Source organism: Arvicanthis niloticus, chromosome 10, assembly GCF_011762505.2.
Source record: "Arvicanthis niloticus isolate mArvNil1 chromosome 10, mArvNil1.pat.X, whole genome shotgun sequence".
Lineage (NCBI taxonomy): Eukaryota > Metazoa > Chordata > Mammalia > Rodentia > Muridae > Arvicanthis > Arvicanthis niloticus.
This window is the reverse complement of record NC_047667.1, coordinates 60,463,741-60,486,398: the sequence shown is the minus strand read 5'-3', so window position 1 is coordinate 60,486,398 and position 22,658 is coordinate 60,463,741. Positions and strand designations below refer to the sequence as shown.

General features: G+C 40.2%; 1 protein-coding gene across 4 annotated transcripts in view; it reads left to right on the top strand.

Annotated features, from left to right (window-relative positions):
* Window positions 1–22,658, top strand: part of Spata17 (spermatogenesis associated 17) — a 198,535-nt gene that overhangs the window by 67,858 nt on the left and 108,019 nt on the right. For 3 of the 4 annotated variants that reach the window (XR_013112958.1, XR_013112959.1, XM_076941585.1), the window contains exon 6: window positions 15,657–15,780. Coding sequence is in view for 2 of the 4 variants with exons in the window: in XM_076941585.1 (XP_076797700.1) it covers window positions 15,657–15,780 (124 nt within the window). In the remaining 2 variants the exon portion in view is untranslated. Of the gene's footprint in view, window positions 1–15,656; window positions 15,781–20,087; window positions 20,375–22,658 lie in introns of those variants that run through there. The other variant, XM_076941586.1, reaches the window with a different exon arrangement.

Here is a 22,658-nt window from a genome sequence, read left to right as displayed (position 1 = left end):
AAAAATTGAAATGCAAGCTGCAAGAATCTGGAGTGGATCTAACCTGCTGGTGTTGAATACATGCCTGACAATACTGCCCAACACACTAGGAACAGATATTACTGTTTAGTGCAGACATAAAGATAGTTTTAATTCCAGACTTACTGAAAATGTCTGGCTGTTGGTACTACATATCTGTGTGTTGTTGGGAACAACGGTGAGAATCAGTACTGTGACTGGTTCCAGTCAGAAGCATCACTGTTAATTTGCCAAGCAAACATTTAGATGGACAAATGTAGACAAAGCAGGCAATGACTAACCCAATAAAAAATAGTAACAAATCAGGCTTGCTTAGCATCTAACTTATGTGTGTGGTATTTTAGATATTTTTTTCATCTATCCTTTGGAGATACACATTGTCTATGTTTCAAAAAATAAAATAAAATATAAATTTTTAAGCAAATAAGTGATGCCCTAAAGTTAGGGGTAAAGCAAGAGATTGGTGCTCAGCCTTAGTAACTCATTCTCTCTGCCCCTTTCTCCCCATCTTCCCCCCCCCCCATTCTTCACTAGGAGTGATAGTGGTCACACTTTAATTCTGGCATATATCATAAACAATCGTACTCACTGAAGATCCACCCCAACCTCTTTAAAAGTTTCCTTTCCTTCTTTTACAAGTAGACAATGAAACTATACAAGTGTCTTGGTCCTAGCCAGTGCAGCCTTTCCAGGGTATTAAAAGCAACAGCAAAAAATTCATGATGGAATTCATTTTTGTAGGTAGTTTTGTGGCAAAGTGGAAACTACTATGGTAGAAAATATTTTTTCAAATGTCACCTACTTTACTATATGATACAAACCTTTACCAATTAGGACTTTGATGTTAATTGAAAAGATATGTACTTTTCAAGATATTGCTGGATACTGCCTCCTTCTTAACTCTACTTTTTCGAAGCATCATTTAGATTGCAGGTTGCTGTGCCTGTCTGAAAGAAGGATGGAAGGGAATAGTTATTACTGTGTGCTGTTAGGGGTCAGTTTGGCACAACCTAGAATCACCGAAGAGGAGAACCTCAGTTGAGCAATTGCCTTGGGCAGCTCTGTAGATTATCTTGTTGATATAGGAGGGTCAGCTCCAGTGTGAGCAGCACTGCTTCTAGGTGAATGGTAGTGAACTAAAAAGGAAAGCAGATGATCAGAGTCCCATCTGTGTGCCAGCAGGCAGCGTGCTTCCTGGGTCCTGCTCTGCTTTTCTTACTGCCTGTGAGTTCTTTAGTTGGAGGTCATGCCAATTGAAGTAGCAAGCAGGCCTGCCTTCAAGTTCTTGCTTGAATATTTGCCTTGACTGTCCACAGTCATGGACTGTGTCCTAAAATGTAAGCCAAATAAATTATTTTCTCCCCTAAGTTGTTTTGATCAGGGTATTTTATGACAGTAATGGAGATGTACCTTGGAAGTCAGACATGTGAGCCCAACAAGAAGGAAAGGCTAGTTAAACCAAGCCTTTCAGAATGGCAACCTTCCTGAAGACAATTAGGCAGCAAGCAGTTAACTACACCGTGGATAATTTCTATACAAAACTCAGGAGGTGAGGACTGTTAGTCTCTATTCAAGTCTGCTTTTGTCTTGAGGGCATCTGCTTATCTGAAAGAACACCTGAGTCACTGGGGGAGGGCCATTCAGCCTTTCAGGCTCAGGAGAGACCTTTAGTCATCTAAGGCAGGAACTCTGATAAGCCAAAGTCCTAGAGCAAGTAATGTGAATGGAAATAAACCAACAGTGTGGTACCTGCAGTCAACTACCAGATAGCCCAGGGTGCCAGGCAATTTCAACTTTGAACTTGAATTTCAGAGGTCGCAGGTTACCTGACAGACATATAGGAACCACCTCTTCCAGGGTAGACTCTTATAATTTTAGGCTTAATGTTATTCCTGCAAATAAATTTCCAAATGCAGTGTTGGGTACAGCAAAGATATTAGGATCTGAGACAGACAAGGCTGTGAGTGAGAAGCAGCAAAAAGTAAAGGAGAATAGCCTTATCACCACAGGACAAATCTATCCCAGGATGGGCAAGAGCTGCTGTCACCTTCCTACCTCCAGTGCCAGGTGGATACAAGTACTACCTTCTTAAAAGGGCCATATATACAATATATATATATATATATATATATATATATATATATATATTATACATATATACACATATATTATATATATATCAATATATATATATATATCATATGTATGAACATACTGGAATGTGTTAGCTCAAGGTGGGAGAAAAACTGGGTTATTGATAGAGAGCACAGAAGAAAGCACTGTGCAGCGTACTGTCATCTGAGTGACTTTAGTAAACCAATTGCTTTGGAAAAAGACATAGGAGCCTTGTTGATCTAGCAATGTTCGAGCTTAGCCTCCATCACGAGAGCTGGACAGTGGCAAAATGTACAGAATCTATTTCGACATTGTCTGTCTTCCACCTGATTCACCATCTGCTGTGTTCTCCTGAAAACTTGGAAACATTTGCAGATGTTTAAAGTTTCTTTTACAAGAAAAGATCATAAAATCTCTTTGCAGTCATACCAGAGACAAGCACTTTTGGAGAATGACCTTTAAGCAAAGTTTTTCTAAGTGAGTGTGGTATGTGTAATTTGGATTACTTCCTTTATCCCTTCAGAGAATAAATTTTGGTCCAATTAATTTTCCTTTTCCTGAATTGTCTAAGGACTCTATTGATTCCTCTTGCATTCTGGACTTCAGATGACACAGACCAGCAGGCTGCGGGTGCAATCTGCCCACTAGTGCTGGTGCTTTGGTCACTACCTGCCTGTCTCCACGGTCGCTGGCTCTGCAAGGCTCTGGCTTTCTGTCCTGCTCTGGGAGTGCCCATGACGTGCTGGATTACTGCCAGGGCTGTGCTGGCTCCTCAGCCTGCCTCTGAGATTCACACTCTTTTCTCTCTCTGTGCCATCCATTTTTGTAAATATGACACCATGTCAAGAGGGCTGGGTCCAGAGGACCAAGAGGACTTCAGTGCAAAGTAGGCAGACTCAGAGTGCCTTCCCCATGCATGGCTTCTGTCAGAAGCAGCCTTCTTCCACAAACCTCTTGGTGAGCCCAGGACACTAGCTCACATGATTCTTCAGACCCACGTTGAGCTGACCTTTATGGATTCTGATGTTCCTTCCGGCTTGCAGACATCGGCAAGGGCCAAGCTCTGCAATGCTGTGGGAGCAGAACGGGATTTTCCATTCTGTTTTTTCCTCCAAAGTTATTATTGTTTATCTGTTTTCTTTGTTTGCTTGTTTGTTTGTGTACTTCTGCTTATTAGCATGTCAAGGCCTCAGTACCCTGCAACACATGGCAGATGACATGCATCTCATAACTCACGCTCTAGTCCCTCGGTTATCCTCTTTGACATCACTTCTTAAGGGAAATCCTACAAATTTCTCAACTTAGCTACCTGTTTATCTATCTCATACCCATAAATATGCAAAATCTTCCAATTGAATATTCACAAAATTCACGGGTAATTCATCTGCCTCAATTTTCCCAGCAAACCTGTAAAGTGAATCGATGGTCCACACTCCAAAGAGAAACACTTTAGCAGTGTCAGGCACTCTGGCACACACAGTCTCAGCACAGAGGCAGAGAAACGAGGATCATGGGTAAGAGGCCAGCCTCAGCCAACCCCTTAGACACAATTAATTTTGTTTGATTAAGTCAAGGGCTTCCTCTCAGTAGCAATTTCCATCTGGTTCTTATTATGGGGGATGTGAGAGTTCATAAAGTTGCTTGATGTGGAATGAATGTTTGCCTTAGTAAACTCAACCATAAATGCAAACGATGAACCATTTCCTAATTATTTGGAGAGAAATAGATAAAATTCAGAGTTATGATTGATTTCTATATTGTGTTACTTTTCATAAAACTCATCCATTTACTACTTAAAACGTGATTTAAAGCCGATCCATATATAATTTAGAGTCAACCCATAAAACCATTTGTTTTTGTTAAACAACATTTCAAAGTCAAGGAAAGGAGTAGTAGATTTTTAGCTTTTGATATGGAAAGATACTTGAATAAAAGGAAGTGGTTATTTTGGAGATTTATTCACTAGGTAAATGTCAGGTTGCCTCTAAGTGGATGTCATGTTATTTCAGTTCTGCTCAGTCAAAGAGAAATTAACTTAGTAGTTTGTCAGTTTATCTAGTGGGAATCTGAAGTTAAGTAGGACAGAGGGAAAGGGGCAGTTCCATTAAGCTCTAGCACATCATTGGCTGTCAGGTAAGCCTTGTTACACTGTCCATCCTCATTTAACTATCCCACAAGATCTCTTAATGAAGTTAAGCCCCAAGTTCACTCCAATAATTCTGTGGCAAGAGTTTGTGCATTGTAACAATTCATCACTTGTCAGGAAGGCACTTTTAGTTTATACATTTAATAAGGGCATCCTCTAGCTCGGTTAATTAGAAGTGAACAGTTTGCATATTTACTAAATGTGGAGTGTCATTGCCACCACGGCCTATTGCCTACATGAATTATTTCTCTATCTGCAATAAACAGCTGGGTAATTATTACTGCCATAATCAGATAAATTCCCTCTGTAAGGCTTTTCTTACATGGCAAGTCTTTGAACTCATCCAAAGCTGAGCAAAATTTATGAACTCCAGCAGCTAGGCCACTTTTCATACTGTGGTGTCCCTGTTTCCTATTTCAAGGACACAAGTAGAGCACCATAGTTATTGTGTAAATAAGGAGAATAATATGATGACCAAAGATAGCATTTCAATAAACCTCATCTTTAAAACACAGTATTCTGATTTCAGCAAACTGAACCATAGAGGTTTGTCATTATCGAATTATATGTAGGTTATAAACTCTTATGATAAGAGCTAGCCTAAGGGCTGAAGAAAATAGCAGCTTATTCTACAAATGCCCACATCACTCCACAGTATTGTCTGTTTGCGCCATTTTTATCTGTTTTATATAAAGATGCAATAATTGACATGATGGCAGATTGCAGTGTCTAACTGAAAGTGCAGACTGGATTTTTCACTTTAAAGGACATCCACTGTTTATTTACTCTACGAGCAGGTGCTTCATGGATTAATGTACAAACTCCATCAGTCTTCCTGGGAGGTGTGTGTGTGCTATTGTGGATCAGGGTTGAGAAAGCTGGGTTGCTGGAAGGCTGTGCGGCGGACTGCTTTAGTGTTTGCCTTCATCTCACCTGACTTCTGTGGCATGGCGACACTGCCAACCATGGTCCTCTAACATCTCTTAGAACCTAGATCTCATTATTCTTTTCTGTTCTCCTCTTCTAAGGTATATTTTGTTAACTTTGGTTGCTTGCTTGCTTCCCCCTCCCCCATTGTTTGTTTGTTTGCTCAGGCACAGTCTCACTGAATAGGCAAGACTGGCTGGCCTATAAGTATGTAGTAGCCTGAATTCACAGACGTGTCTGTCTCCCCCTCCTCATTAAAGGGTTAAAGGTGTGCACCTGCACCACTGGCTTCTCTGGGAGCTTGATTTGATTCAGTGTCACTGCCACCTCTGACCATGTGTCATGGTCTGTCTGCCATGGACAGTCCCTTCTGTTTCTCTGAACTTTGCTATTTAATATGGTTCCTAAATCCAAACATCTACCCAGAATTCCTGATTATTTTATCCACCTCCTCAGATGCCAGCTAACCTATTTGGTCATCTGTACATGCTTCAAGGAAGCATGCTTGTGCATGAAGGGGTGGTTTTTCTAAGTCTCTTCCTCTCCTACAGTCAGACAGTTCTTTACTTTCTCAAGTCAGAAACAAGAAATTTATTCTTCATTTGAGCTTACCCAAGGAATTGGTTAGGATTTGATCCCAAAGACAACTCCCTTCTCCATTTGACTGAACCCCAGAAATATCTTTATAGATCTCTGTTCTCACTCTCATCAGTCCTCCACACTTTTATCATAAGCATCTTTGTAAACAAAATATAAGCATTATCATTGGTTACTTCATCTGCTTCTATAGCGAAGGTTGACTGTGAGGTCATATACCATGGGACCCATGTAACTAAGTGTCCATATCTGAGTGTTGTCTTTTCATATTCAACAGTAAGAACTCAGCCAACCAGGAACAAATACTTGGACTGTATTCTTCCTTTAAAAAGGTTTACTCTGTTTTTTCTTGTGTGTATGTAGCTCTGTCTGTGAGTGTATATTGTGAGTGCAGATGCCCGAGGAGGACAGAGGAGTGCCTTTGATCTCTGGGAGCTGGAATGACAGGTGTTTGTGAGCTGACTAACATGGGTTCTGGGAACCAAATTCCAGTCTTGTAGAAGAGCCGTGTGTGCTGCTAACCACTGTGCAACCCTGTCAGTCCTGACAGTATTTCTAACTAATTACATCATTTAACAACACAGGTCTTGAGGAAAATGTGAGTGGCCATCGTAGTTAAAACATTTGTGCAGATAGACAGGTCCTGGAACATTGATACCTACAAAGCACAGGATTTTGTGATCAAGTAGAAATTGTGACGTGGTGGTCTACTCCAAGAGCACAAATGGATAAAACTCCATTTGTGTTCAGCCCACGAGCAATGTCAGTTCACCTTTGTTATGCTGTCCACTGTTCTCTACATCATTTTCCCTCTGCTCTTCCCATGCAGATATCACTGACACCAGGGGAGAAGCCATCAGAGTTCATTCTCTGAATCCCCATTTTATCTCGTCTTACCCAACCCTCAGTGAGATGAACTTCTCTGTGGCATCATATAGAACTGATTACTGAGACTAAAAATAACCACCTAGCCTTTCTTTTCTCAATGCTCAAGGCTATTCTCTGGAGGTAAATGTAGTTGCTGCTTTAAACCCAATGGCCTTGTCCTCTGATTAGCTCAGAGCTGACCCTGATTGGTATTTGGTGGTATTTATATGCAAAAAACAGAGCCAATTAATCAATTACTCTTATATTAAAGTATAGCACATTTTAAGTGAGACGTAATGTGCAATGTGATGTTTGAGTAAACATGAAATAAGATCATGCAGCTCATGGTGTGAAATGAGAACATCAGTCACATCAACTCTGAACTAAAGCTAAATGACTGCAAGTTGATGTTTGTTCATAGGAAATTACGAAAAGATGCACCGAGAATAGTGTGATGGGCTTCATCTACCCACTAATACTTGGAATCCTGAGCTTAATATACTGTGTGAGTATAGGAATTCTGTTCTTGTATTGAGGCTGTGTTGCTCTCAATTACTTAACATCATATATATTATGCAGACTTTTACTTCCTTTTACACAAAGAATCCATAATGATAAAAACAACAGAATTTCACACTGAAGTACTATACTTGCAATGTTTTCCCTTTATTTACTTACTCACTTTACATCCTGATCCTGGGCTCCTTCTCTTCTCCCTCTCCCAACCCTCCTCCTCTTTTCCTCTAAGAACGGGGAGTCCCCTTGGGTACCAACCCACCCTGACACATCAAGTCACTGCAGGACTAGGCTCATCCTCTCACACTGAGGCCAAACAAGACAGCCCAGTGAGGGGAAGGAGCAGCATCCACAGGCAGACAGGAGAGTCAAGGACAGACCCTGCTTCAGTTGTTGGGGGACCCAAATGAAGACCAAGCTGCACATCTGCTACAATGAGTGGGGTTGGGGCTACATCCAGCACATGGATGCTCTTTGACTGGTAGTTCAGTCTCTGGAAGCCCCCAAGATTCCAGCTTAGTTGAGTCTGTTGGTCTTCTTGTGGAGTCCCTATCCTCTCCTAAGTCTCTCAGTCCTCCCCGGCCCCCCCAACTCTTCTATAATAATTTTGAGCTCTGTCTAATGTTTGGATGTGGGTCACTGTGTTTGTATTAATCAGGTTCTGGGTGGAGTCTCTCAGAGGACAGTCACTCTAGGCTCCTCTCTGCAATCATAAGAAAGTATTATTAATAGTGTCAGGGATTGGTTCTTGCCCATGGGATGGGTCTCAAGTTGGGCTGGTCCTTGGTTGGCCATTTCCTTAGTCTCTGCTTAGTCTTTGTCCCTGCACTTTTTGTAGGCAGGATAAATTTTGGGTCGAAGGTTTTGTGTGGGTGGCTCAGTGTCCTTATCCCTCCACTGGGAGTCCTGCCTGGCTACAGGAGGTGGCCATTTCAGACTCCATATTCCCCACTGCTAAGAGTCTCAACTACAGTCACCCTCATAGACTCCTCATAGCCACCCTCATAGACTTCCCAGATCTCTGGCACAGCATGCCCTAGAGATGCCCCCCACCCCCACCACCACATAATTTGAATATTTTCGAAGTAATACCGTAACATACAGACTTTCTTTCAAATAGTTTGATTCAAATGAGCCAGCAGAAAGACAAACATTGATTGTCGTGAATGATCTATGAGTGCTTTCTGAATGCATGCAAAGTGAGTGAGTGAGAAGAATGCAGTTCTGAGGTCAGAGCAGGGCCGCACAGTTCTCACTTCCCAACAGCGACCAGTATGACAGTCTTCAACCTCCTTCCCAGTCCAAAAATATCCAGTTGTACTCACACATTTGCTGCTGTCATGCATCCAGCAATGGCCAGAGAGTCGTCTTCTGTTATAAATGCTATTTATGCCGCTTACAGAGAGAGAGAGAGAGAGAGAGAGAGAGAGAGAGAGAGAGAGAGAGAGAGAGAATATGACTGAACTGTATCTCATACCTCTCTTTTGGATTCCTGCTTCCTACATTTAGCAAAAGCCCTCTCTACTCTTTTTCCAGTTGCAAAGCTGCCACCCCATCCTGCCTCGCCTGATCTTTCTCACCAGAAATGAGATTCCTGAACCAAAGCACTGTGCAAATGTCTCCTTCAGAGACTTGTTCTGTTGGTCTAGGAAGGTGTTAGATATTTCATTTTCAAGCTCCTTGAAAACAGGAACTAGACTTCCATGTCATTTCCTTTCATATCTCAAGCATACATGTGACATGCATAACAGGTCAGTTATTTCTCTTCATGATATTACTTTTTTTCCTTTTATTGAAAACAGATTCTTTTCTCAAATAATGTATCCTTTCCCTCTACTCCTCCCAGTTGTTCCCCACTTCCTCGCCAATCAGGATCCACTCCTCTGTCTTTCATTAGAAAATAACAGCCTTCTAAGAGACACTAAAATGTAACAAATTAAAATAGAATGAGATAAAAGCACTGCCATATTAGAGCAGGACAAGACAACCCAACAGAAGAAGAGCCCAAGACAGGGCACGAGAATCAGAGACCCACTTGTTTGCACACTCACGAGGCCCATGAAAACACTAAATTGGAAGCCATAATATACACAGAGGACCTGATACACACCCAACCATGTCCTGCTTGTTCTGGTTCAATCTCCTGCATATGAAGTCTGCATATGTTGACTAAGAGGGCCTTGTTTTCTTGATGTTAGTTCTTAAAATAGCTTAGAGTTTTTTGAGAGAAACATATCTTATACTGAAAAAAAGGCTTTTCAGGAATTGCTAAATTGTATGTGCACGTAGTGTGTGTGTGTGTGTGTGTGTGTGTGTGTGTGTGTGTGTGTGTGTGAACAATTAAAATGAATTCATTGAATTCAGTATGAGCAGGGTTGGAAAGATGAAAAAGAAGGAAGGAAATAATATATTTTAGCTTAAAATGTAAATACAGTCAATACATATGAATGAAACTTAAATACTTTTATGTCATAATACACCACAGAAAACATGAGTAGTGTTTACCTGTTGTGTTTTAAAACATCAGACTTGCTGTCAGAACAGCTAAAGATGACAGAGCAGTTTCTGTCAGCATCCTTACTAGTGTTCTTCAAGCTGCCGTGGACCACAGCTTTTGTGCTGACTTGAAAACTCTATGCAATATTATCACCGTTTCCTTCTGCTACTTTTAGTGATTGTGATTTTAAAAACATGTTATATCACCTGTATTTCTCTGTCAACTTATTATTCTTAAGAATCTTTTGTGTTGTACACATCCTGTCAGGTGGCCCCACATAGGGCTTTGCTCACATGGTGACATTCATGTTAGGATCACACTGAGATTCTTTATGACATCACATTTGTGAACAAAATGGACCCTTCTCAGTCTCCACCCTAATCCCACAGTCTGAATTCCTGTAGGGACCTCCAGGAGTTCTGATTAGCTAGTCTACATGGTGCCTACAATGTGTGTTTCTAGCAGCCTCTACATCCATCACTCAGGGAAAGAAACTCCTTGATCTACCATAGGATTCAGCAGAGCCCTCGCAGTACAGTAATTGTTTCCAAATCAAACCTCCAAAGAGAGAGTGTGCTGTTGACTACAGAGTAGTTTCACAAGATCTACAGCAATGACTGTATAGGATAACCCCAGCAGGTACTAGAGCAGGGGTTTTCAGAAGGGAACCTTAGTAAAAAAACCCCTCATCCTGAGCTTTGGAGTTTGACCTGCTGTGCTCCTTATAACAAAACACCAGAGACTGGATTAAATACACAAGTTGGTTGGTTGGTTGGTTGGTTGGTTGGTTGGTTGGTTGGTTTTCTCACAGTTCTATAGACTAGGAACTCAAGGTGCCAGCAGATCCTGTATGTGGTGAGAATACTCTTGTTGGCAGATAATCTCATCTCTCTCAATCTCCATGTGCTAGAGAAAGTGACAGCACCATTGTACACTTCATGTCATGATGGTACACAATGCAGTGAGGGCCACCCTCAGGAATTTGCTATGTAAACACTCTCAAGATTTCAGATTGGTAAAAGTATTTACCAGCACTTTTTTTTTTTTTTAACCTGCCCTTTACTTTCTCTGGATTATCATACTGAACTTCTGACCATCCCTCAAATTACCCATGTAGACTTCCTAATTAAACAGACATAACCATATCAGTACCGTAGCACTTAGTAGAACTATTTCAAGTAGTACATTATATATGCACGCAGCTATAATAAACTGTATATTATGTTGTCCTATGAAAGAAGAATGGAGGCTTATGTTGGTGAAAACAGCTAAATAATTATTAATGGGGACACCTATGAAGCTTTCTTGAAAGAATGGAGAAAGATATTTGAGAGCTGGCAAGCTGGCTCAGTGAGTGGACACAGTACTTGTCACAAGCCTGATAGCCAAGTTCAACCTCAGGACCCAGAAGATCTTTAATATGGATTGTTTGTGGAAACAATTTTGAGCAGGGTAGTGTTTTCAAAATTTTGTGGAAAATATTTTTCTGGTTTGTCATAGACTTTAGGGAAAATCAAAAAACAACAAGTCATTGTAGGAAAGTGTGTGTTGTGGGAATATAAAAGTTACTGCATGAAAGGAAGTAATGTCAGCTTACGAGGGCTCGGGACAAAGTGTCCTCACCTGTCTGTCATTTCCCTGGAGTGTCTGCCATCATTCACCCACACAGACCTAAATACTTACATGAAGACAATAAATCCTCTAGTAGAGTTTATGCTTGCTGCATTGTTCCTACCATCCAGGACTATCTTACAAAAGAGAGTGACTGCTTTATTCCAATAGACAGGAACAACATAGATGGAGTTTTTACTGCGTTTGCTGTCTAGTGGAAGACTCAGATAGCAAATAAATGTATGTATAAATACATGACTGTAAGATTTTAAAGATTTATTTATTATTTAATGTATGTGAGTACACTGTAGCTGTCTTCAGACACACCAGAAGAGGGCCTCGGATCCCACTACAGATGGTTGTGAGCCACCATGTGGTTGCTGGGAATTGAGCTCAGGACCTCTGGAAGAGCAGTCTCTTAACTATGGATCTATCTTTCCAACCAGAGTTGTAAGTTTTTTTTTTTTTTTTTTTTTTAAGTTCTTGGAGAAAAAACAAACTTACAGTGTTTTGAATGAGAAGAGCCGTGGGAAGGCTGCAGCTAGTGTGCATGCTTTGTAAGGGAAGGATGATGCTGCAGTTAGTGACTGTCCTCCCAGTATGCTAGGATGAAACCGGCTGAGACCAAAGCATGGTGGTGCCAACAGGTTGCACTGCTGAGTAGGATGGACAGAACTGGAGTCTAGCCTCAAGTCCTTGTAACATTTTACTGTTTGTTAGTTATGTCTGCCTAGTAGCGTCTAAGTATCTTTTCAGTTTAATTGTCCTTTTGAAAGTAATATGCATCCTACAGTTTTTACTTTAAAAGTAGCAAGCGGTAAGCATATATTAAGGAAGAGAGACATGGCTGTTCATCAAAATCATGTTCCATGTTTCTATGTAGCCACCTACTTCTACAGCTGTGAACTTGTGGTGAAAGAGGAAGTAAACTATTCCAAATTAGCTCCATCCTCGTCTTCATGTGTGCTTTGAAAAACAGCATAGCAGCAACTTTCTCAGAGAGAGAAATCCTAACAATAAGTAAAATTCTAGACTAAGCAAAAGCACATCATAGGAATCTAACATCATGATTGAAGCCGTCGATTTTGGAGTCAGACTTGGATTCAAATCCTACATTCTAGTTATGGGTGTTCAGTAGAAATTTAGTCTCTGACTCTTATCTCCTATATCTGTAAACCAGGCTGATGCAACCTGTTCGATGCAGCATTGTTTCCCCAATGTGTGTGAGGCGTATTAAATCAGACAATCAACGTATCTTACCTAGAAAACTCCTCCAAGCGGAACAATGACTAAAGTGCTCATACCGTTTGGATGGTTCAAGATCGGTGCAGCAAAGGTGAAAGAGAGGAAGTGTGCATGCCTCCGGTGTGAGGGATCTTTGAAACAGAGGTCTAGTGAATAAGTAAGGACAGGGAGTGGAGTGGGGAAGTGTGCACAGAAAGCAGTGCTCTGCAGAGGCGCCAGCCAGCCTCGGGAGCTCTGAGATTTGGATGGACCGTTACAGTGTTCCACACTGGGGCAAAGGCCCCAGGCCTGTGTCTTCCCTTAGTCAGCAAGTGCAATCTGCTAGTTTCCCCCAGCAAGGTTCAGCTAGAAGTAGCCAACAGCCACCACTCCTGGCAGTGTCAGGCTAGGGTGCTTTGGTCCAGCGTGGGGAAATGTGATGTGGTGGACAACCAGCTCCGGCCATTGTCTGCACACATAGCCCCATAGTGATGCAACAGAGCCTAGCAGATGTGCTTGACCCCTTTAGCCATACAGCTTTCTTCCGGGATCAGAAGGTGAAACTCTCCTCAAGGTCTCCACAATGTAGTGTGAGGAGGATGGAGGAAAGAGAGCTTTGTCTGCATTTTATTTTCTCCTGTCTTTCCTGCTGGTGAAAGTTTTGCTCGTGCCTCGTGCCCCTTAGGAAGCCAGGTACTGAGTTCTCATCGTGACATTTCAAACACACAGTAGGCACTTACCAGAAGGAATATCATCAGGAGATTAGACACAGCACGTAAGAGCTATAGGAAATGAAGTGACTGCACCCCATATATATGAATGCTAAAGAAATCTAAGGCTTACATAGCATTATTCTGCATAGGTTCGGCTTATCTGACCCTCACAATATCCCAGTGAGAAAGATGGAAATCATAGTGTATTTTTTTTTCTTTTCTAGATGAAGGTATTGGAATACACAGGTTAGACAGCAAGCAAAAGGTGCAGTGCAGCTTGTGTGGCCAGGGCCACTGCAGAGAACATCCTAACTGCTCCACTACATTGCCTCCCAGTGGCTACTTTTATTTTTATTATCACGGTGATTCTAGAATGTGTAAATATCTATCACTGTAAATGCCATGAGTCAAATGTACTCAAATATGAGTCTTTGTATTTGAAGTAGTTTTAATCTTTATGTTTAAAGTGCTAACATGGAATAGTCATAGGCAATGAAAATGGTGCAGAAAATCTGGGTATTTTCTAATACTCAGATTAATAGAAAAGAGGGACCATAAGACAAAAGACATGCATGGCTGAGTCGGTAGGAAGTACCCTCTCCGTCTTGTGTCTGAATGGGTAATGACTGCAGCCTTGTCTGCAGTTACATACGCCGAAGTCCACTCCTACTGCTAACAAGTTTTTACCTGGGCTCACGTCTACATTATATAAACGAGGACACTCAGTATCTGCACGTGTTACTCTAAATTATCTCAAAGGCTTGTGAAAGGAGTCATAGAGGAGTTGATTATTTTTCACGCAAACTTTTTTTCCATAATAACAAAACTAAAAGATTAAAATTTATAATGCACTTACATTTTTTGTGTGACATGACTACTATTTTTCCTAGTAAAAATTCTCATTTGCTCATCTGTACCTGCCTTGAAATGTGTACCTTAAGGTCCTTAAGGACAAAGAAAGGTCACCATTTCCTCTAACTCCTGGTTCTTTGTCAAAAAGTGGACACAGTTAATGAGGTTTGTTTGATACAGAGCAAATTCGCAGACACAGACAGAGATGCTTTCAATGGAAACAAATTTGTTTGGCTTTACCAGGTTACTTGGCGATTAATAATAGCCTTGAGATGCAGTCAGAGAGGTCATTGTACCAGCTTGCCAACACAATCTAAATGTGCAGCTAGCTCAGGTTAGTGGGTGCAGAAGCACCCCAATACCATGCACAAAGGAAAACAGGCCATTTTATGGCTTCTTTTTTCATATTAATAAGCAATTTTCAAGGGAAGGGTGGTAAAATAGGGGGCCGTGCCACTCCAAGTAATTCATTTATTTTGCAATTTAATCTCATGTTGAAAAAAATTGCTCTGCTACAGTAGCCTAGCATGGTGATTTTTAAACGTCACAGTGTTTCATAAGTAACCTTGTGTGAAGTATTGGTAGCTTGTAAGGGGGGATTGTGACAAAAATTTACCAGACACTCAGGGAGCAAGGAGAATCCTTTTACTTTCTTTTTTTTTCTTTTTAGTCTACCTCTTTCTAGTTTTCCCTGGTATATATGCAGCAAAGACTAAGGTGATTTATTTAAAATTTTACATATAGAAGTAGACATCAAGTTAAATATCTATTTTTAAAATAAAAGTGGAATTAAAATGCTGGTCTGACATGAGTGATAAATCTGTCCAATGAAAACAAAAGATGTAGTCTTTCTTCCTTATTTGATAATATCATGTTCTGTTTGGAAACTATTTATCATACAGTATAATTTAAAGCTTATTTTTCATTTAAATTTTCTAAGCGTATACATAAGTGAGGATCTTTTTCATTATTTTAGTGGATTTCTCAAGCCTTAGGAAAAAATTTAACTTAAGGTAACCCTTTATTTAGATTACTTATGTAATTAAATAAAATGTCAATTATTTAGATGCAGGATAATTTGTGTAATCTTATTGGTATTAGTTGAGCTGTTAGCTGAAGTAAACAGAATCAATTAAACATGTGAAAATCTGGACTTTATCATATAAAGTGATTAATATACAAAGTAAGTAGATATTTGTAAATAGAAATTAAAATTTAAGACTCACATCTTTCTTGAGATATTTAAATATTTCCAAAAGAGCCAGTCTTCAGCAAAGGACACGGGTGATGTAGAAAGGCATTCACTTTACACTGGATTTTGGCATTTCCTCTGCCGCTGTATTAATTGTAACATGTACGCATTTGGTGTTGAAAGCTCCATCATGACAAAGTCACTTAAATGCTGTCTAACAACAGCAAAGATTTCCACAGAATTCACAGGCGAGATAAATTGCCCCCTTGATTTTGATAGACATGGCTGATAATTGCCCCTCAAAAAACGTGATTATCATCAGTGAAAGAAGTAGGGAATCAACAGATGCCAACAGAGTAACTGCTAACCATTTTGATGCAGGGAGGCTTTGGAGGAGTTCGCAGAAATGAGAGAGAGAGAAGAAAGAAAGATTCTCCTGGAACGGGAGGAGAAGCAAAAAGAGCACCAAGCCCGCAAGATGCATTACCTGCTCAGCACAAAGCAGGTTAGTCTACCTGTGCCTGGCAGCTCCCATGAGCCACTTGGACCCCTAGCCTGACAGAGATAAACTAGCAGGCTGAATAGGACATGACTTGTTGAAAAGATACCACAAAGACACTACTTCGAGTTCAATTTTGTATTTCTGTGTCTGTGCGCAGGCGCCATGATTGGCCTGTGACAGTGCTTCATAAAGGCAGCCTCTGAGCCACTGGCAGAAAGGTCTAAGTCAGCAGAGTGATCCACCACAGTGATAACACAACAGGAAGGGCATAACCTCGCCTTCAAAACTCATTCTGAGTGGCTTATTGTTGTGTTGTGAATTGATCAAGAACTAGCAGGTTATTAAGCTGAGCTGGTTTTCAGGCTTTCTCTTTTAATTGAATGAATGTTGAGATTAAGCCCATTCTTCTTCCTTTTCTAAATTTTGATAGACATTGTCAAGGAAAGCTTTTCAACAAATTGCTTCATATGGAGAGGTAAATGTGAAATTTAGAGTATTTAGAAATGTATTCATATACTTAAGATTTTGTTACAGTTGCTGAAAAAGAGTGCATTGCACATAGAGTATTCTGCCCAGAGAAATATGGTTTTAAATGCACCAACTGGCCGGTGAGATAGGTTAGTGGGTAAAGGCACTTGCCACCAAGCCTGATGACCTGGGTTCAAGCCCTAAGCCCCTGCTAGTGGAAGGAAGGAGCTGTCTTCTTTCTTTTCTTTATTTTAGTTATTAATGAGGAGCAGAGCTTTACACTGTGGCCTCAGTGTTGCTAACCTCTTCACCGTCACTTTACCCGGCGCCACCATTGGTGTTGGGACACTGCAGGTGAGACTGTGTTGTCAGATCACCTCCCTTGGAGAAGAATATTATAAAAACATCAGGGATTCTATTAGCTTGGATTATGAAATGATGGCGATCTTACTATGTAAATATAGGTAACTAAGGAGATGAAAGGATAACCTTTGAACCTGTGGAGGACCCCCACGCCCAAGGGCAATGGTCTTGGTGATAAAATAGAAGAGTGATACTACCTTATTGTCCAATCTGTTCATTGGTCCGTGCGCTCAGATGCTGCCAGATGATGCTGGTGAATGCATGCCTTCCCACGCTGCCAGTAGATCTGGTATGTTTCCTTTGGGTCAGTGTTTATCTCATAATATACTAGAGGTAGTGCTTGGAGACTACAGAGCTTTACCATACTGAACAAGGCTCCTCCTTAGCCTATACTCTGACTAGCATGTCTCTGAATGCCTGCCCTCCATGGTACTGTGCTGGAATTTAGTGCGTGGAAGGTTATGCTAACGGATCCTTAGCCATAAGGAACACTCAGCCTCATTTAAGTCAGCTGTCACACAACTATTTTAATAGGAGAAAATTGCTATCTGTAAGCAGTCTCACTAAGATTAACAACCATTTTCAGGTTTTGATTTTGCTGATACAAGGAATTTAAAATACTTTCCCTATACAAGAAACAAAAAAACATATACTTCTATGTGAGTATTGTTACTCATTTGCCTTAATGACTTGGCTATTGGGTGAAAATTGATGTTTGGATTTAAAAATATTCTTAGTTGTCCAGACTAACTCTCCTGGACTGCTTGTGCCTAGTACAGGAGCTTTCACGTCCAAAAGCTTGTGTCCTAATTGTTAGTAGCGAGTGCAAGTTCTTTTTTTGTGAGAAGTTTATTCGTACACGAAACAGTTTTGTTGAACTGTGTAAAAAGAATGTCTGTAGCATTTTTAGAAGAGAACATAGTTTATTGGGAGTTTCAACAATTTAGTAATAGCATTATTAATATGCATTGTACAATAGTAATGTTGACATTTCTACAGTTCTAATGTACCCTAATATTGTTAGTAGATATAAAATATTAGTCAGGCAAATGATGCTTTGAAAACACTGAAGGATTTTGCAGAGCAAAATTGCGTTTGTTAATTTTGATACAGATAACGCTATTTAATGAATTAATAACTCTAGACTGGTTATGCTGATGTATTGATATTTACAGGCATAATTTAAGCTTACTTTAAAGCCTATTTTAGTATAAATCTGATGTATGTTTTTAAATAGTTTCAGGAGCTATTCATAGTTTTATTGTTATCTCATCTTTATTCAAGCAAATATGTTTGTGCTAATAGGAGTTCCATGAGTAAATAACTAATATTGCAATGGGTGAATTAACAGACCCCTCAGGGCTTTATTAATTAAAAAGTTCAAGTCATAGGAAAGCGCCTCTTTTATATGTTTATTTCAATCAGAAAGCTGAACATGGCAACTCATTTGCATAAATAATCAATCACCATTTACTAGTAGTAATAAGGTTAATTTGTTGCTGCAGACATAACAGGATTAGTCAATTATATTTCCTAGAAAATACTATTTGTTATGCACCCGCCACCTGTAAAGCAGGATTGTGTTTAACGTCCTTACTAAATGAACACATCAAAAAATTTCTGTTCCTGTAAAAATTTTTTTGAAAGGAAAGCTAATTTTAGGTGATTTGAATAAAGTAAACTGCAAGCAATGCCTTCATTTGTAAAATTATCTTTCTGCGAAGATTGATTATTTAATAAAGTTATTTATTTTGATTCAGTAACCAGTCAAACCAAATCTAACGCATACAGGGCATATTTCCTTTGAAGAAAATCTCATTTACAGATTTGTTTTATTCCAAAGAAACTGACTTTCATTCCTTTGCCCTTGTTCTCGGTAATAAATTATGCTGTCTGCTCCACCTACTGGCGGATGTCCGCAAAGGCCTGTTATTGAATTCACTAGAGGAAAACATTGCTTCCTGAGGCTCAGCAAAGTCACAGGATGAGTGTAAAACTCGAGATCCAAATGGCAATAGCTAGTGCTGTGGAGATGTCCATTACTGTGTAGAAGTATCCATAGCAACAATTGAGAGTGACTTACCTTATTCTCGTGTTAGTACCATCACAGGAAAGAACATATAAACACAGTATGGAGCAATCAGCATAGCTGCACATTTTATCTTGTGGCACTTGATAGTTAACACGTATTTAAATGGAAATTAAAAGTATTATGAAAATAATTTTCATATTATTTGCATAATATTTTTAATGTTTTCCTTATCCTAGTAATTTTCACATGGGTACAAAACTAATTCTTATCAGTTTTGCGATTTTTAAAGATGCCCTTTGCTGTGATCATTATCCACAAACTATGATTTGATATACTTGAATATTTAAAAAATAAAATGTGTACAGTCATCTTTTTCTCAAAACCATACCAAATTGAGTTTATATAAGGAATATATTTTAATTAAAACTTAAACTTGTAATATTATTATCATTGTAAACTGTCTGTTAAATGGGAAACATGTTTAGAAGACAAATATTATGAGATTAAAATTTTTAATTAGAAATATTTAATTTTTCCGAAGCGTGTATTATCTTCCATCCTGTCCTCTTAAGACAGCAAGTTGAGGGGTTGTCTGCCTATGTGCATTATGAACTTAGTATGCAACATGAGGCATACACTTCTGTCTTGAGATGGAGCCATGGAAAAATGGCAGTCCCTCTGTGTACTCGTGCCATTGTTTGCATGTGTAATCGTGTGGGTGCATCTGGGTCAGGTGTCTCATGGACTTGGAAGTACTGTGTTTGGACAGGCTTTGCTGTGGACAAGGTTCCTAGGCTAGAACACCCTGCTGTCACGGGGAAGCTCAGGAGCAATGGTGTTGATGCATGGCCATCAGTGACTGCAGCACATTTTACACCCACTGATCTTAGAGGCCACTTTGTTCACTCAGGGACAGTCTGGCTCCTTGTGGTTACTTGGCTGTACCTTTTCTTGGCTGCATGCATTTTGTCACATGCCTTTGACTTTCTCCATCTCCGCTGCCTTCCATCTCAGCATTCTGTGTGTCAAGACAGCTTTTGCATGCCCATCTCCTCATTCAAGGCAATGGCAGTGTTCTTTACTGTGGAAGGGAGAGGGGCTCACAAACGCCCCATGCCTAGATAAGGAGCTTTAGGCAGCAGACGGCAGCTGGGGAGGGACAATCACTTTTAAGGGTGTGGCCTAGTTGGTCAGCCATGCTCCAGTTGGTAGCCCAACAACCATGAGTGTGCACAGATTGATCCTGATGGGTTGTGCAAAGTAAGTATATTAAAAAAAAAAACAAAAAACAGGAGGACAAAAGAAGAGAAAGAGGAAGGGGCTTGGGGTGGGTCTGAGAGGATTTGTGGAGAAGTTGGGAGTAGATATGATTAAGATACTTTGTATGCAAATATGAAATTTTCAAAGAACTAATGCAAATATGTTTAAAACAATCCTTCCTTTTCAGTGTAAACATTGACAACCCTCCGCCCTGCCTTTCAGTCTTTCCTTCCTTTGCTCCTCAGTGTGGTCATCCCATCACAGCCTGACATTATGTTCAAGAAAAGCTCACCAGAAGGATTTCCTAACATATGGATGAAGCTGCTTACTTCTCACAGCTAGTTATAGTCTGGGTGCTCAGAGTCCTGCTCTCCCCCCAGAAGGGCAATCCTAACAACTTCCAGCCACACTGACCTTTCCCATTCCTTTCCTTTTAAGATGTTTCCTTCCTCCTATTAAACTACTTTGTCAATGAAATATATTAACTGTTCAGCTGTCCTTATTAGTGTAGACTGGTGAATACTGAGAGACTGTTAATAGTTCATAAGAGGAAAGGGAGGACATATCTGTCCAGGAGCCAAAGAAGCTCAGAGTATGATGCTGTGGGGGACCTGGGGCTGGTAGGAATCGGTCTCAGTGTGTTAACACGCTTAAGGGATCCTGGGCTATCTGGACAATAAAGTAGGTATTTATGACTCTAAAATGAAAATGAGTCAGACACAGGAGAAACCTGCCAGTCATTTCGGAGGGCTCACCACTACTTAATTTACATTATGAGCCCATCACACCCTGTACCTCCTATGTTTGCTTTCTTACTTATATGTTCTCAGCTTCCATTCTAAATTCTTTTGTGCCTGTCATTTTGTTATGGCAAATTTCGGCAGGAGTTGAAGAATGCTTGACAATAAGACAACTGATAAAGGTATGTTTTGGGTAATAGCATTTGGAGGGTTATGGGAGACAGGATCTCACTGTATACACAGCCCAGGCTGTTCTGTAACTCACTATGTGGCCCAGATTGATCTTGAAACCACAGAAATTCTTATCTTAGCCTCCCTAAGGGCTGGAATTACAGAAATCAACCATCTTGCTAGGAATGGGAGGTAATGATTCACATTTCATGTGAAGAAGTGCATACTGAACTTAGCTAACAAACAGGGCATGGTGTGGGATTGGTAAGGTTATCTTTCCAGGCCCTTCTTTCAAAGGAAGGTTACAAATTTAAGAATGAGTGCTTGTTCATGGTTGTAGCTAGCTTATAGAAACTCAGTAGAACTTGGTCAGAACAGAAGCTGAGTCAGTGGCCCACATATGATTCACCAAGTGACACCTACGTGCAAGGCACTCCATCTCCTCTTCTGAGTAGCCTAGCCTGAGATCCTCCTTGATGGTTAAGTGCTTTGGCACCAAACTTCATACAGAAGGTGTTCAGTGCTTACAGAAATGTACTCAGTCATCCCATGGACACTCATGGAAAACACTAGAGCCTTTGTGCAAAAGGATAACAAAGCCATGCATCACTTGGGCAGCTATGGAAATTCCATGTGCACAACCAAGCCAGTCTATCCTATTTATGTCTCCACACCCTTGTCTCCACAGTTCTGTGAAGCAGCAGTTATGCATCAACCAAATGTTATCCAGGTGATTTTCCCCCTTTGGGTGCTTAGCAAGTTTATTTTTTCAAGAAGATTGTGCAGCAGATGAAGGACTGACCTCTGACCTCTGGAGGCACAGTTTAAGGAGAAAGCCCATGAGGCTGGTCATTCTCTCTGCATATCATTGAGCAGTCCATGACAGAATGCCACCCTAGGTGTCATCCCTTCCCCTTCGTCAGTCTCTCTTCTCAAAGACCAGAGACTGAACTACTACGAGAATTAATTCAGCATTAACTCCTGTACTTACATCCTCCCTCTTCAATGTTATATATAATTCTTATTATATTGTAGTACATACAAAAGGACAATTATTTACCCTCTCTTGTCATTAAATAGAAAATTTAAGTGGGGAAAAAGTCACCAAATTAGCCTCTTCTCTACTCTCTTCTCTGTCTTGACCACAACATACATCTAAGAAATTCAGGCAAAATTGTGGACAGAAGCAAAGGACAATCAGAAGCCACCAAAGAGAGATAGCAATGTAGGAAACTATATCATTTAAACATAAAAACTAGACGTATTTTAAAATGGATTCTTTAGAAAGACATCATAAAACTTCCCTTTTGGTGATTAAAAATTAAATTCTGCTAAGGATCTAAAGCTAATTTGATTTTGGAAGCCATTTTTAAAAAACATTTATTCCATTACTTTTTAAATTATGTGTCTGTAGAAGGGTGGTATGTAATGTGCACGGGAGTGATGGGGCCCTGGGTAGTCAAAGACTTAAGGTCCTCCAGAGCTTCGGTGTTAGGTAATATAATTGTAAGTGCAACCAAATGAATTAGATTTTTGCTTGGGATGTAGCTCAGTGGGACAGTCTTGCTTCCCACCCTTTAGGCAATGGGTTCAATTTCTAATAATGAAGAGAAGAGGCAGGGAAGGTGAGGAGGAAGAGGAAGAGGAAGAAAAAGAAGAGGAAGAGAAGGAATAAGAAAGGAGTTAGGAGAAAGAGCGAGGGGAAGAAATTATGATGATGCATGATTTTAAATTCATATAAAATATTAAAAGTCTAATGGTGTTTAGCCACTCAGTCTCAGATATAACTACTTTGATTAACTGCTTGACCCAGATCTATAGTATTTGTTCTTTATGTTTTAATGATA